A 13,606-nucleotide genomic window follows, 5' to 3' on the forward strand; every position below is an offset into this window, starting at 1 on the left:
CATTGTTCCTCAAGAAGCTGCCTCACCGAGGGGCACATACCAAGTCCATCGGTAGAATGACGTCATGCCGAACGCGGAGCTGAAGAGCAACATATGGCCACTTCGGACCGGTAGCCGTCGTGAAGGCATGCCGCGAGGTTCGATACCTAATCGGGAAAGACCGGCTACTTCGGTGTGGCTTGGAGCGAAGCGCGCGCTTGGCCGAGCGGCGTCAAGTGGCCCTATTGTTCGCCGAATGCGGAAGATGTTCCGAGATCTACGCACGAGGCATCGGGACGACCGTGCCGAGCTTCGAGTAAGCGTCGCGCACCGTCGAAGGTGTCGAAGAGCGTCGAAGGCGAAATCGAAGTGTTGGGAGACTGAGTCGAAGTGCCGGGCGGGATGCGAGTGCCGAAAAGAGGTGAATCGGGGCCCAGAGGGGCTTGGCGCCTATCACCGGTGCACCCGGTATTCCATGTCTCCTTGCTCAGCAAGTACACGCGTAGCGATATCCCAGGCCGGGAGCCGGAGGAGCCGCCTGCGATTGAGGTTGAGGGCGACGAGGAGTACGAGGTTGAGCGGATCAAGGATTCGAGGATCTTCCAGCGTCAGCTGCAGTACCTCGTCAAGTGGAAGGGTTATGACGACTCGCGTACGTCATGGGAACCGGCGCGCAATGTTGCGAATGCACCAGCCCTCATAGCCGACTTCCACCGGAAGAACCCGAACGCCCCTCGCCGCCTCAATGCTGCTACCTTTGGTGGTCTCAACTTCCAGCCAATGCCTTCGCCACTGACTGAAGCACGCTGCCGCTCCAGGTGGGAGATGGGCAAGGGTGCCTCGCATGAGGTCATGCGCCGTTGAGGGGGGGGTAATGTCACGAGTTGGCACGGCGTCTAGCCGTTTTTTTAATTTTTTCCTTTTTGCGGGCTCGAACCCGCGACCTCTGTACTACTTGCCTGATACGAACGCGTTATTATCTACTGTACGATTAGATTAGATGGGGCGGCAGTGCACGGCACAGCTCGGGCTCCGCTGACACAGCCGCTTTGACTCACCAGCCCCCGTGGCCGCGTCGGCATGCTGCGCACGGACCAGCTGCGCACGGACCAGCGCGCACAGCCTGCCCTTATCTCCTCATGTATATAAGCCGGCCTCTGCTGCCCTAGGGACCTTAGTTTCGACCTCTTGTCCCTAGGTCAGTAAGCATCCCTTTGCACCACTTTCTTACTCATACTAACTAATACATTTTCTTGTCCCTAGCCTTAGGTTTGAGCCTCGCTCACCATCGCTTCGGTGAGAATTAGTCGGACGCCCCCAGCTTTTTAGGTTTCCCCAGTTGCTTGACCCCAAGTCGCGACAGGAGCCCGAGCTGTGCCGCGCACTGCCATCCTATCTAATCTAATTGTACAGTAGATATGATGCGTCCGTATCAGGCAAGTAGTACAGAGGTCGCGGGTTCGAGCCCGCAAAAAGGAAAAATTTAAAAAACAGCTAGACGCCGTACCAAGTCGTGACAGTTCTGTACACACCCTAGTTTGCCAATCCCTATTGAAGTTCATCTAAGACCCGATGCGAGAATGATCGACAAAGATATATCGCATTTCTTTGAGCTCTGTTCGAATGCGTAAGGAACACACAAAGACTCCGAGTCGCGCAAAGTCGGTGAGGTACTACAAGAACAACACCAAATACGATGGCATGCGCTCGCCACAATCCCAAATTCCAACACAGGCGTCATTAGAAGCAGTCAACTTCGAACACAAAGACCTCTGCATTTGATGAACACCTCGGGTGTATTGGTATATGCTGATATAACCCATCAGGTCTGCTCGAGTTCCTAAAGGTTACATAGTTAGTCACGGAAGTGGAGTCAAATGATTGCAACTAATGACTACCTGCATTGACAGCTTTCCCCAGTGGTCCACTGTGACGTCCATGAAGGTTGGCAAATCCTGCCAGATAGAATGCATCATCTCATCTGACGCAGTCTGTACCATGCTCAGACATGCAGGGCAGAGTCCGGAGAGATTGAAGGGAGCTGAGAAATTCCACATAACGTGAAAGAAGCCCTCTCTAATTGCCTGCGAAGGTAGCTCCGATAAGGCAGTCTTGCATTTGTCTTTGCCAGAGCACCCGCTGCTACACGCAAGATCAAATAACCACGTAGCCCTATCCTGAACAGCGGCCAGAAGTCGGTCGTGACCTTGTAGCACCCTGACCTTATCTTCGGCAGATAAGGACTCCAAAGTACCATCGGGTTGACGGACTCCATTGACGAACTTCGCATACGCCACTCGGGTACAATGGAGTAGTGCGGCAGGGAGAATGGACATGGTGTTGGTAGAACGCGCTATATTGACCACCAAAATCGCGTAGTCCGCAGAAGGTTTAGTAAGTTTAGTCGCACATACGTCGCGCCATGCGGGCAAAGTGGTCGGATAGTATGCCTTGAGACGAACTGATGTATCCTTGTAGAGATCTGCGAGATCATACTTGAAGGCGATGCGCAACAGAGACACGATGAATGGGAATGACATCTCTTGATGATGTATGCGATACCTGCTGGCAAGAGTTAATGACAACGTGGATGTAAAAACGAGGAAATGGCCTCCTTTTTGCTATAGTAGAGCACCGAGAGCAGGTTTGTAATGTCTTCGACCGCATCTGAAAGTCGCACTACGGGGCAGCCATCCAATTGCTCAGATTTAGGAGCTGGAGTGAGAGCTTTCGCTAATGTAGGAGAATGACGAGAGAGTATGCTTTTATGTACGCGGAATGCCACCTTCCCGGACGAGATTACGATGTTTCCATCTTCGTACCAGAGGTCTTCATGCCGCTCAAGGTCGGCGGCCTTGAACCCTTTGATGTCCTCTGAAGAGCTTTCTTCGTCATGATCTTGATCTGCGTGAACTCGTTTCCGAGTTGCACTGGCAGAACTCACGGTGGTTGACCGAGGCATTGCCAGCTTCCAATCCGTGCAGCTGCACTTGAGAATCTGGGCTCGATAACAGATGAAGTCAGCAGCCATGGGCAGAATGTAGGATTACACACCAGATACGCGACACAGCGATTGCTAAGACGGGACCACGTTCCCAAGAGACGTTCCGACTAAATATACATGCGCCCTGCCAGGACCCCGGAGAATTCTCCCCAGAGCTCTGATCCCGTGCAGACCCGTCTTCGGGGGTCAGCCCGTGGACGGTAGCTGGACCTGATCAGTCGAGCATGACATCGTACTGAGTCGCATAAAGGGCTTGAGATACTATATGCATAACCGTACGAACGTGTGCATTACCGAGCGAGTCCGGTATGTATCAACTGGGGAAGTAACCGGCGCCCAAACAAACTGACAGCTGAACAACTACGCGTCGGTGCATCACTGTCCAAGATCGAGAGCAGTGATAAGTCCGAGCTTTTACTCCTCCGGGGCGTGGTGGGAAGAGGCTCAGTCCCAGCCAGGATGTCTCAGATTGAACGTGAGATCAGCATGTAGATGTCACGGACGCGTTACGCCACGCGACAATGGGAGTCAGCCACAGCCTGTGGCTGCTCGTCTTCACTTCATTGCCACTGCAGTGTATCCCGCCCCTTAACTCCCAGTCGACAGGTCATTCAGGTCGCACTCGCACTCCCCTTGAAGTTCACAAGCAGCCTACAACACTTCGCCAATGCATCAAGCTCTGCAGATCGTCGACAACCTCCATCTCATTTTCCAACAACTGGTCTCGGACGAGAAGACACCCAGAGAATTTCTCCAAGTAAATCAATGCGCATTGAGTCGTGCAGCCCGTATCTGCAAGATCTTGAAGAACCCTGCACTTGATGCGCTCTGGGCCTATATAGATGATATACAAAACCTCCTCCGTGTTCTACCCACCCTAACGAAACCAGGACTGCCGACATACGTGAGTATCTCATAAAGTTATGTCGCCTCGTTTTTTTGACTCGACGTTATACAAAATACTAGCATCTAGACGGAGAGACTTGCGATCGCGATTGGGCCAGATTCCAAGCTTACGCTCGACGGATCCACCGTATCTATGGATATTTCGGTTATATGTCTTCGGCCACTTTCTCACAGCTATCACAGCGCAACGGGCATATGCCTCTTCTCCCGAACGTAGAGGCCCTAGTGGGATATTGCTCTGCATACGGTATCCTGACCATCGTCGGCAACCGGTTACAAGAGCTGCATTACAACGCTGATTCTGAACATGAGGAAGACATGGATTCTGCAGACTGAGTCACAGTCAGCGAGCGTTTTCGCGTCCTGGCCGAAACATCTCCAGCTGTCAATGTCACCCGCATGGAGTACGTCCCGTTGTTTTGTCTTCAGGCACCGCTCGAACACTGGCATGCGCTGCGGCGTGTGGACTTGATTCGAGCTCGCAGACGTCTGGATGGTGCGATTCTGAGGACTCTTTCCTGTCTCGAAAACTTGGAAGATTTGACGCTGCATAATTGTTATATTACAACAGCGGAGAATCATCCTCGATGTCGCTTCGCTGCACTCACCAATCTCGTGGTCTCTGACACCCCCGCAAGATTGAGGGATCTGTTTATGGCTATAGAGACACCTGTTTTACAGATTCTCTCCTTGAATTTTTATGCTGAAGACGACTATCCGAACCTGCTTCGAGACTGCTACCGCTGCCTAGAAACAATGGTGGAGACATGCTCATTATCCCTGCAGCGATTGTTCATCGTTGTCGCGCTCCTATATGAACCCAAGGTCATCCCTTTTATCGACTTCATTCCGCTTCTTTTCGGTCTTCACAGCATCGTCAACCTCACCGTCGCTCTGATGGACGGCAAGAGTTCGAATAACTTGAAATCAGAAGACATGCAGCGTATGGCCAGGGTGTGGCCCCACATCGACTCTCTGTGCCTGCGTTATGAATTGGACGTCGAGGTGCCCAATGTTCTCCCCGTCGATGCTCTTGTTCCCTTCGCTCGATACTTCCCCGACCTGCGGGTCCTTGATCTCTCCATCGTTGCCTCTAACGTGCCCATGGATCTGGAGGACTATCCAATCTTCAGCCACAAGCTGCGCATCCTTAACATAAGATTATCTTGCCCACAGGGCCCTGCATGCATTGTAGCACGCTTCTGAGATCGCCTGTTCCCTTACCTGGACATCAGTCATTGCCGCCTGATGTTCGATGATCATGCATGGTCGTCGTGGCAGGATCTTGTCGGACGTTTGGCGGCGATTCAGGCAGCCAAAAGCCTAGAAAGTGATAACGACTCTGCGTCAGCGTAGATGGGCTGATTCGTTCAAGCGTGTACCTTCTTGTGTTGTATTCTGGTCGTTCCTTCGTTCAAAATATGATTCCACTTGGTACTTGGACCGTAGACAAGATTACGTTCCTAAGAGGCGTTCCGACTATGCACGCGTGCCCGCTCTGCTGGGCCCTCGACGCTTCCTCCCGCGCAGGTCCCTTCTCGGGGGTCAGCCCGTGGACGGTGGCCAGACTCGGCGAGTCGAACACGGCAGCATGCTGAACCGCACAAAGCGAACATGTGCACGACCAAGCGAACGGTGGTATGCATCAACTGCGGAGCAACCGGCGCCCAAACAAAGCGGCAGCCGCGCAAATACTCCGTCCAAGATCGAGAGCAGGCACAAGTCCGAGAATATACTCCTCCGGGGTGTGATGGATTAGTGGGGACAACACATGAGGCACGAATTTAAAGAGCAGCACTCACGCATTTCGTGTCCATCCACATTGTATAGAATGGAGGAAAGGTTGACTCGTTTTTGCACGATTTATGGAATGGCAACAGAGACATACAGCTGTCGTACGGCGTAGGACAGCTGATCGGCAAGACAGGACTCTGACATCCACACAGTATCCGGTATTGCCCGTGGTAAAGATGTAATTGTTGTCGTCGAAATCACATTAACAGACTATGTCTCCTATAAGCGCAGGTCTCATGAGCTCGCAAGGCAGGTGAACGGCAGCTTGTTCAGCTGGCGATACACTGCAGCCTGTAATTCTGCATTCGCTTTCGCCTTGGTAGTCGCCTTTAACACCGACACACTGATGAAACATCCGCCCGCTGCAATGTCGTCTTTCTCGGTAGGGAGCACCGTGCTCTCACACGTCCGAATATCCTCCTGTCCGATGTTGGCGAGGTTCCGCGAGAACACCCACTTGTAGTCCGACGGGTTCATGCAGCCGTCGATCGCGGGGTAGTTAACGTTCACAGTTACGCCCTCAGGAAGGAGCGGCACACCCGGTGTGACATTCGTGCGAGGATCGTCTGCATGTAATAGGTCGTGAGCGCGGAATATATCCACGAGGACTCAGAAGACGGCGCGGTCGGATCGCTTTGGAGTGTCGTATAGGAGACGTGGGCACCGGTATCGCCGGAGGACGCGGTGGACGGAACGCCAAGCTTCGCAGGCCGCACCGCTGTGGAAGGTGATGGATGCGTCAGATGTACCTGTAAAACGTCCGATACCGAGGCAAACACATACACAGTGCTCGACCCGTGAGCGCCGAGGCCGAGGGTGTCTGATTAACGCAGCGGTCAGTGGCTTCGTGACGTGATGGACGGCCTGTGTACGCACTGCCGATGTTGGGGCCGCTATCGACAAAGTCGGGTTCCTTAGTGAAGAACTTGGGTGACAGTATCTTAATCCCGTAGTTGGCGGCATCGACGCTATATTCTTAGTGAGATACCGACAAATATTGAAACAACCTCAACGTACGGATACGCGTTAACGTAATTTACCCGGGCTGCATTCACACAACGTGAATCGAGGCAGAAGGATTATAGTTGCTGGGAGCAGGTCCCTCTGGCGGGGACCCGACGGGACAGGTGTCATATTCGCAAGGCTCCTTGAGCACTGTGGGTGTAGTAGTTCTGGACCCCGTTCCAGACTTGTCCTCGGAAGGACATGAGAGCACCACCTACGCGAGCGGTCAGTCTAGATCAAACTAAACAGCATTCTGAGAACATATGTTGAATCCGGCCTTGGTCAACTCACGGTACTGTGCACTTATTTGTGCAACAACCAAGCCATCGTCATTGGTAAGGAGAATGTCCTTAGCAGAGAGGGTAAAGATAGAGGCGAAGGCAAGTGCCAGCCACAGCCAAGCAGAGGAAAGCATACTGGCTCTGAATTGCCCGGGGGATTCCTTGGAGTCGTCTGGAGGGACTGCAGTCTCATGCATAGTCGTCGCCGTCTTTAAATCATACAACGTCATGTCATTAAGCGAGCTGCGTGCGCATTCGTGGCCCCATCAATCTCGAGCAGTCGTTGGTCAAAGCTTGTTACCACTGGTATATTATTCAATAGGACACTATGAGTGTCCGTCGGGCTGCTTTCATCCCCGAACGTTCCTCCATAAGAATATTTTGACAGCCCAGCGCAAGGTACCGGCGAGAATAGCACGCGAAGAAGAACACAGTTGCAAGAAGCACGAGACCGTGATCGAATATCCAGATAACTGTCCGCAGCGGCGGTACTACTCGCTCAGGAGCTCGGAAAGCGAATGGCAACCCAGTCAGCCGCAGATACACGTCCGCCTGCAGCTCCGCATCGACGTCCGCCTTTGTAGTGGCGTTGAGCACTGAGATTAGAGGTGCTCCCTTAACATCCCGCAGTGGCATGTGCGTCGCTCTCTGTCGGAGGCCGCTTGTTCGGATGTACCGCTAGCCAGTGCTGGCAAGGTTCCTCGAAAACATACATTTGAAGTTCTCCGCTTTATGCAAGCTAGAGATGATAGGTTATGAGTTGCAAGAAGCAGCAGAGCGTGGGCGAGCGGAGAGGTAATGTCGCGCTTCCATTCGTCCTTACAACGGTCTCAACGGTCGCGAACTAGGTACAAGTGACCTTGCACGGGTTGTCTGAGCAGTGTATAGCAGAAATAGACGTTGGGCGTGGACTCCGACAGATGGTCGGATTCAAGGTAGCGAACAAGAAGTTATTTGCCAGAAGTTTGGCGTTTGTGACGCTCGCCGCGTTCCTGCATAGGATGGTCGGTGGCAGCACACAAGAGGTGGTGGTACATGAGAGGTGGCGGCATACAAGAGTGTATACATAACGGGCCAGACAGGTTGTTAGTCTGCGATTGGGTACTTACAAGTCTGCAATTGGGTTCCGAAGTGCGCTACTGAACACAGTGCAAGCGGGCTCGTCTTCCAGGTCTGGAGACAATGGTTCGCGTTTTAACGTCAAACGTCTCTGCACTACGCGAACATCCATACAGGTTATTGGGTGAACAAGAGCATCCTCTCGAATTCAGAAATACTCACCGCAGTTCTTGGTGCAAGTCGCGTCCCGTCACGGGCAGCTACGCGTCGGCTCGCGTTGGTCACAATTTGGTCACATCGTGAGAATCGCCTTCTACTTGGGGGTACCTTGCTCAAGACCTACTTGACTGTACATAGACAATCACCTCTGCTACCCCGGCGCAAACCACCAGTAGTCTTCAGTTTCCCGTGTCATTTCTCACTTAGAATCTGCATTACACGGAGCGCGTATCTCCTGACATGCTCTCTGGTTTGCTTCCGAGCGCCCTTCAGTATCTCATCGCGTCGCTTGTCTGGTCGAAGGAGCCCCTGTCCGAGCCTTTCCACCCGCAGAGTCTCGCATTCGAACTGCGGCATGAGCACGGGCTGTCTTATCATGATCGCGTGGTCTTCCGAGATACAGTGTCATCCGCCTTGACCCAACAGGACTTCACCCTAACGTCCAGTCGTGTCAAAGTCCACCGACCTGCCTCTGTGGCAGACTTTATGAGCGCAAGGTTCAGACAGTCGAGTACGATTCCGTGGGACGAGACGGAAGTCGAGGGGCCTGATGTGACGAACCGGCAGACTCTACAGACCTTGGCTAAGATGGCCGCAAATGCATACCAAGAGCCCACCGACAAAGAATGGTACGACCTCGGCGCTGAATGGAACAACGTACGTCTGCTATATCAATAAGCCCTGCGCAGAGAGAGACCTTGTTGTGCTGCAGAGCTATCCCTTCGGATGGGAACCAGACGCTGATGGCTTCCGCGGCCACATCTTTGCGACACCCGATAATTCGACGGTGGTCATTTCTGTGAAAGGCACCTCCGCTGGGTGGTATACAGGCGGCGGAGGCCCGACGACTCGGAAGGACAAGCTCAACGATAATCTTCTGTTCTCCTGCTGCTGCGCGCGAGTCGGCCCGACTTGGTCGACCGTGTGCGGGTGCTATGAAGGCAATTATAAGTGTGACCAAGGCTGCTTGGAGAAGAGCCTGGCAGAGGATAGTTTGTTTTACTCTGTGGGAGTTGTAAGTTGTGCCGCCGTCCATCCATACAAGACGCATGTTGATCAATCTACCAGAATTTGTACAACAACGTAACGTATATGTATCCTAACTCTAATATTTGGCTGGTTGGTACGCATGGTGACTTTGTCTCCTATATGTGATCCGACTAATGTTTTCAGGCCACTCTCTGGGAGGCTCGCTCGGGTCGCTTGTTGGTGTCACATTCGGTGTCCCCGCAGTTGCGTTTGAGGCTCCAGGTGACAAGCTCGCCGCCAAACGGCTTCACTTGCCTTCTCCTGTGAGTCCTTTCTATATGTCGTTCTGTACAAAGACGACTGACAGACGGATTCGCAGCCTTCGACGCAACACGTCACGCACGTCTATCACACGGCCGATCCTATTCCTCAAGGTACTTGTACAGGTGTAAGATCCGTTTGCGCCATTGCGGGCTTTGCGCTCGAGACCGGGTTCGGCTTTTCTTCGTTGTTTGGAGATGACCTTTTTGACGAGCTATTTGTACAGATGCCACATAGGCAAGGTCATCCGCTATGACACCGTCTCAAAGCTGGGCTGGTCAGTCGACGCGCGAACACATGGCATCCATGTCATAGTCGACAGACTGCTAGCCGAGGATTGGGACAACGAGGACAGTGGTATCAACATGACGATCCCGGGGTTCTACGAAGAAGAAGATTGTGTGGTGAGCATCGTTTGCCGTCGTGTAAATGCGTGAACTGTTCGTTACTCACTTCAACGTACTACAGGATTGCCACAATTGGGAGTTTGGCGACTTCCGTAACGCGTCGGTGGCCATGTGCGCGTCGATTCCTTGAGAGGTGTTACATCCATGTCTGGGCTTGTACTATATAATTCTCGGTCTATACTCGTGTACTACACTATGATTATCTGCGTACGATAGCGTTCCATGAAAGCTAATCCGGCTTCCCCGGTTTGCGGGGTAAGTTGAAATTGATATTGAATTTGACTGCGCATCGGAGGTATATCGGGCTGCCGAGGTGGCACCACTTTACACAGGTCTTCCTCGTCGCCAGCGTTCTGCTCTCCCTAACTCGCTACTTCGAGGTCGTTGTCGAGCAGCACCTCAGCAGCGTCGAAGATATGCCTCGCGTGCCGTCAGTTTCTCCCGCAACGGGAACCGCTGTCCCGCCCTACTTCATCCACACCATTGAGAGCAGCTTCGTCGATAACGCTGGTCGCACGCTCCTGCTACGCGGTGTCAATCTCTCAGGCGCGGACAAGGCGCCAGCAGGCAAGCCTTCCTACATCCTCGACGACTTCTGGGAATCTGGCGAGAGCGGCGAGGGCAGCTTCATTGGGCGCCCGCTCAACCTCGAGGATGGCTCAGCGGATGTGCACCTCGCTCGATTGAGGGGGTGGGGCTACAACATGCTCCGATACGTCGTAACATGGGAGGCCCTTGAACATGCCGGACCGTGAGCATGTCAGTGTAATGTCGTATGGCTGTGTTCTGACCACTGACCAGTGGGCAGCTCGACGATGAGTTTATGGACTATACTGTACAGGTCCTCCGCAAGTGCAAGGAGTACGGCTTCAAAGTATACATGGACCCTCATCAAGATATCGTGCGTATTGTGTGCCCTTCGTAGTCTGCAGTTGCTCACCGCCCGCGCAGTGGTCTCGCTTCTCAGGAGGGTCGGGAGCACCGTACTGGACGCTTCCGGCCTCTGGGCTGAATGCGCGTCATTTCACGCCCACTCAGGCAGCAATCGTCCATTGTGAATATCCCACTGCCTCCGAACCCGATCCCGTCAACTTCCCCGCGATGATCTGGGGCACGAATTACGGGCGTCTCGCGTCGCAGACACTCTTCACGCTGTTCTTCGCCGGACGCGTCTTTGCGCCAAAGTGCGTCATCGACGGACAGAACATCCAGGATTACTTGCAGAGCCACTACATCGCGGCTTTCAGCGCGCTCGCAGACCGCATCCGCGACGCCGGGGACCTGCTCGACGAGTGCGTGATCGGGTGGGACAGCATGAACGAGCCGTACGAGGGCTTCTGCGGGTACGACGACCTGAATACCGTGCCGACGAAGCAGACGTCGACGCTGAAAAAGGGCACGTTCCCAACGCCGGCGCAGTCATTCCGCCTAGGCATGGGCCGGGCCCAGACAGTCGACAATTGGAAGTTCGGCTCGATGGGCCCCAGCCGGGATGGCTCCGTGACGATCGATCCGCGTGGGCTGAAGGTGTGGGCAGATCCGGAAAGCGAGCCTGACGGCGTACACCCGCGCTGGGGCTGGCGGCGTGACCCGGGCTGGCAGCTGGGGACATGCATATGGGCCCAGCACGGCGTGTGGGACGTGGAGACGGGCGACGTGCTCGTCCCCGACTATTTCAAAACGCCACCCTTTGTCACCAACCATTCCGCGCACTTCATCGAGACGTACTGGCTGCCGCACTGGCAAGCGTTTGCCACACGGCTACGACAGTCGCACCCAGAGTCCATCATGTTCGTCGCCCCGCCCGTGTTCGCTCAACCACCTGCTATCGGCGAGGAGCTCCTGCGGGGCCGCTGCTGCTACTCGGCACACTACTACGACGGGCTGACGCTCATTACACGGCATTGGAACTGGTTCAACGCCGACGCGCTAGGCCTTTTGCGAGGCAAGTACTCCTCCACGCTCCCTGCCGTTAAGATCGGAGAAAGTGCCATCCGGAAATCGCTCCAAGAGCAGCTCGGGATACTCAAGGACGATGCGCCTATCCTGGGCCCGTACCCAACCATCATTGGCGAGATTGGAATCCCGTACGATATGGACGGGAAGAGATCTTACGGATATACGGACGGGGGTAAATACAAGGGCGACTACTCGAGTCAGCAGAAAGCGCTGGACGCTAGCCTTAACGCTGCTGACGGCCCCAACGCGCTGAACTACACTATCTGGAACTATTGCCCGGACAACTCGCATCAATGGGGCGACGGGTGGAACATGGAAGACTTGAGCCTCTGGAGTCCCGAAGACCTGCGGCCGAGAAGCGACTATAAGATGGAGCTGGGCGGCGCTTCGTCGACGGGTCTACTAAAGAAAGATGTTATAGTCACGACGCGCTCAGCGACGACATCAGCCTTGTCACTTTCTACTCTGGCTGATGCGCCAGAGGGGTCGAGCGACGGGACGCTTACGCCTAGCCGGGAGATCGCGTCATTCTCGAGGTGGGAAAACGCATACGACTTCCTGACAGACGGATCGAGAGCCGCGAAGGCGTTCTGCCGTCCGTACCCAGTGGCAGTCGTCGGCGCACCCAAAGACATCCAGTTTAACCTCGCGAAGGCGGAATTCAAGTGCACCGTACTCGTACGCGCGGAGGACGCCCTGCGACCACAGGGGATCTCCGCGTCTGCGGATGACGGCCTCGCGACAGAGATCTATATCCCGCTCGTCCACTACGCGAGCGACTCGCTCGTCGCTCGGTTCTCGGACCGAGAGCAGGAATGCGATGGCGCCGCGACGATGACTCCGGAAGGATCTCTGTCGAAGGACTCGAGTCCATCCGTCTCACGCAACGCGTCCTCAGCGCAGCTTGCCATTCCGTCTGCACCTTCTGGATCGGCCAGCCTCTCCAGGCTCTTCGACTCGGCGTCGGAGCAGCTGTCGGTCAAGGTGTCTGCCGGGCGCTGGGAAGTCAGCGGTCAGATCCTGAAATGGTGGTACCCGATCCCTGCACCCGGGGAGCCTGAGTGCGAATACACTATCGTCGTCACGCGGCAGGGTGGGGCGATCACAACCATGGAGGAGGCTGCCATCGCTCGCCGCGGTCTTTGGGAGCGATGGTGTAGTATGTTGCGTGAGTGTTGTTGTGTACTCATGTGAGGATGCCAAATGCTTTTTGGATTCTCCTTTGTGAGCTGGGACATCGTACAGTATGTTATCTAGCACCATGGCACCCATGTAAGCCAGTTACTTACCTGATTGGCACAACTTGATCAGCAACCACTGCCTTCCTAATTGGGAAGACTGCTTAGAGTAGAGAACAAAATCTGTTGAGCTACAAAGTGTGGCATATGGACTGCTACTTGAAACATGAGTCCACTCACTGCACCAATGTGCCAAATACTCGGTGCAACATTCACAAGCTCATACGCACATGCAGCAGGAGCTACTGCAGATTGTTAGGTGAGTGTCCAAGTCCCCTTTTCATGCCATCATCTGACCTTGACTACAGACTACGGGCCTCACTCAGGAATGAGCTGTCGCCAGCTGCACAGGATGGCAACCTGTCCAACAACAATTTTGCTGCAAGCAAGCACCATGTCACGACTTGGTACGGCGTCTAGCCATTTTTTAATTTTTTCCTTTTCGCAGACTCGAACCCGCGACCT

General features: G+C 54.2%; 4 protein-coding genes across 4 annotated transcripts; 2 read left to right on the top strand and 2 right to left on the bottom strand.

The window, feature by feature from the left end:
• Positions 1 to 1,801: 1,801 nt before the first annotated feature.
• Positions 1,802 to 5,152, bottom strand: POSPLADRAFT_1050809 (hypothetical protein; the record flags this gene model as incomplete). The annotated part of the gene is made up of 13 exons (XM_024480072.1): positions 1,802 to 1,819; positions 1,878 to 2,541; positions 2,802 to 2,883; positions 2,924 to 2,963; positions 3,034 to 3,090; positions 3,118 to 3,193; positions 3,628 to 3,817; positions 4,181 to 4,214; positions 4,289 to 4,435; positions 4,498 to 4,537; positions 4,710 to 4,783; positions 4,862 to 5,038; positions 5,102 to 5,152. The coding sequence occupies 13 exons, from the start codon at positions 5,150 to 5,152 to the stop codon at positions 1,802 to 1,804; spliced, it is 1,650 nt and encodes a 549-aa protein (XP_024333088.1).
• A 765-nt stretch (positions 5,153 to 5,917) lies between these two features.
• On the bottom strand, positions 5,918 to 7,103 carry POSPLADRAFT_1050811 (hypothetical protein; the record flags this gene model as incomplete). Its single annotated transcript, XM_024480073.1, has 5 exons — positions 5,918 to 6,249; positions 6,560 to 6,651; positions 6,701 to 6,728; positions 6,840 to 6,902; positions 6,980 to 7,103. The coding sequence occupies 5 exons, from the start codon at positions 7,101 to 7,103 to the stop codon at positions 5,918 to 5,920; spliced, it is 639 nt and encodes a 212-aa protein (XP_024333089.1).
• A 1,384-nt stretch (positions 7,104 to 8,487) lies between these two features.
• On the top strand, positions 8,488 to 10,074 carry POSPLADRAFT_1160637 (hypothetical protein; the record flags this gene model as incomplete). Its single annotated transcript, XM_024487574.1, has 7 exons — positions 8,488 to 8,904; positions 8,960 to 9,262; positions 9,316 to 9,370; positions 9,421 to 9,539; positions 9,596 to 9,708; positions 9,764 to 9,941; positions 10,006 to 10,074. The coding sequence occupies 7 exons, from the start codon at positions 8,488 to 8,490 to the stop codon at positions 10,072 to 10,074; spliced, it is 1,254 nt and encodes a 417-aa protein (XP_024333090.1).
• Positions 10,075 to 10,360: 286 nt separating this feature from the next.
• Positions 10,361 to 13,110, top strand: POSPLADRAFT_1068184 (glycoside hydrolase family 5 protein; the record flags this gene model as incomplete). Its single annotated transcript, XM_024482277.1, has 3 exons — positions 10,361 to 10,695; positions 10,746 to 10,845; positions 10,896 to 13,110. The coding sequence occupies 3 exons, from the start codon at positions 10,361 to 10,363 to the stop codon at positions 13,095 to 13,097; spliced, it is 2,637 nt and encodes an 878-aa protein (XP_024333091.1). The 3' UTR covers positions 13,098 to 13,110.
• Positions 13,111 to 13,606: the final 496 nt, after the last annotated feature.

Source organism: Postia placenta, assembly GCF_002117355.1.
Source record: "Postia placenta MAD-698-R-SB12 unplaced genomic scaffold POSPLAscaffold_24, whole genome shotgun sequence".
Lineage (NCBI taxonomy): Eukaryota > Fungi > Basidiomycota > Agaricomycetes > Polyporales > Adustoporiaceae > Rhodonia > Rhodonia placenta.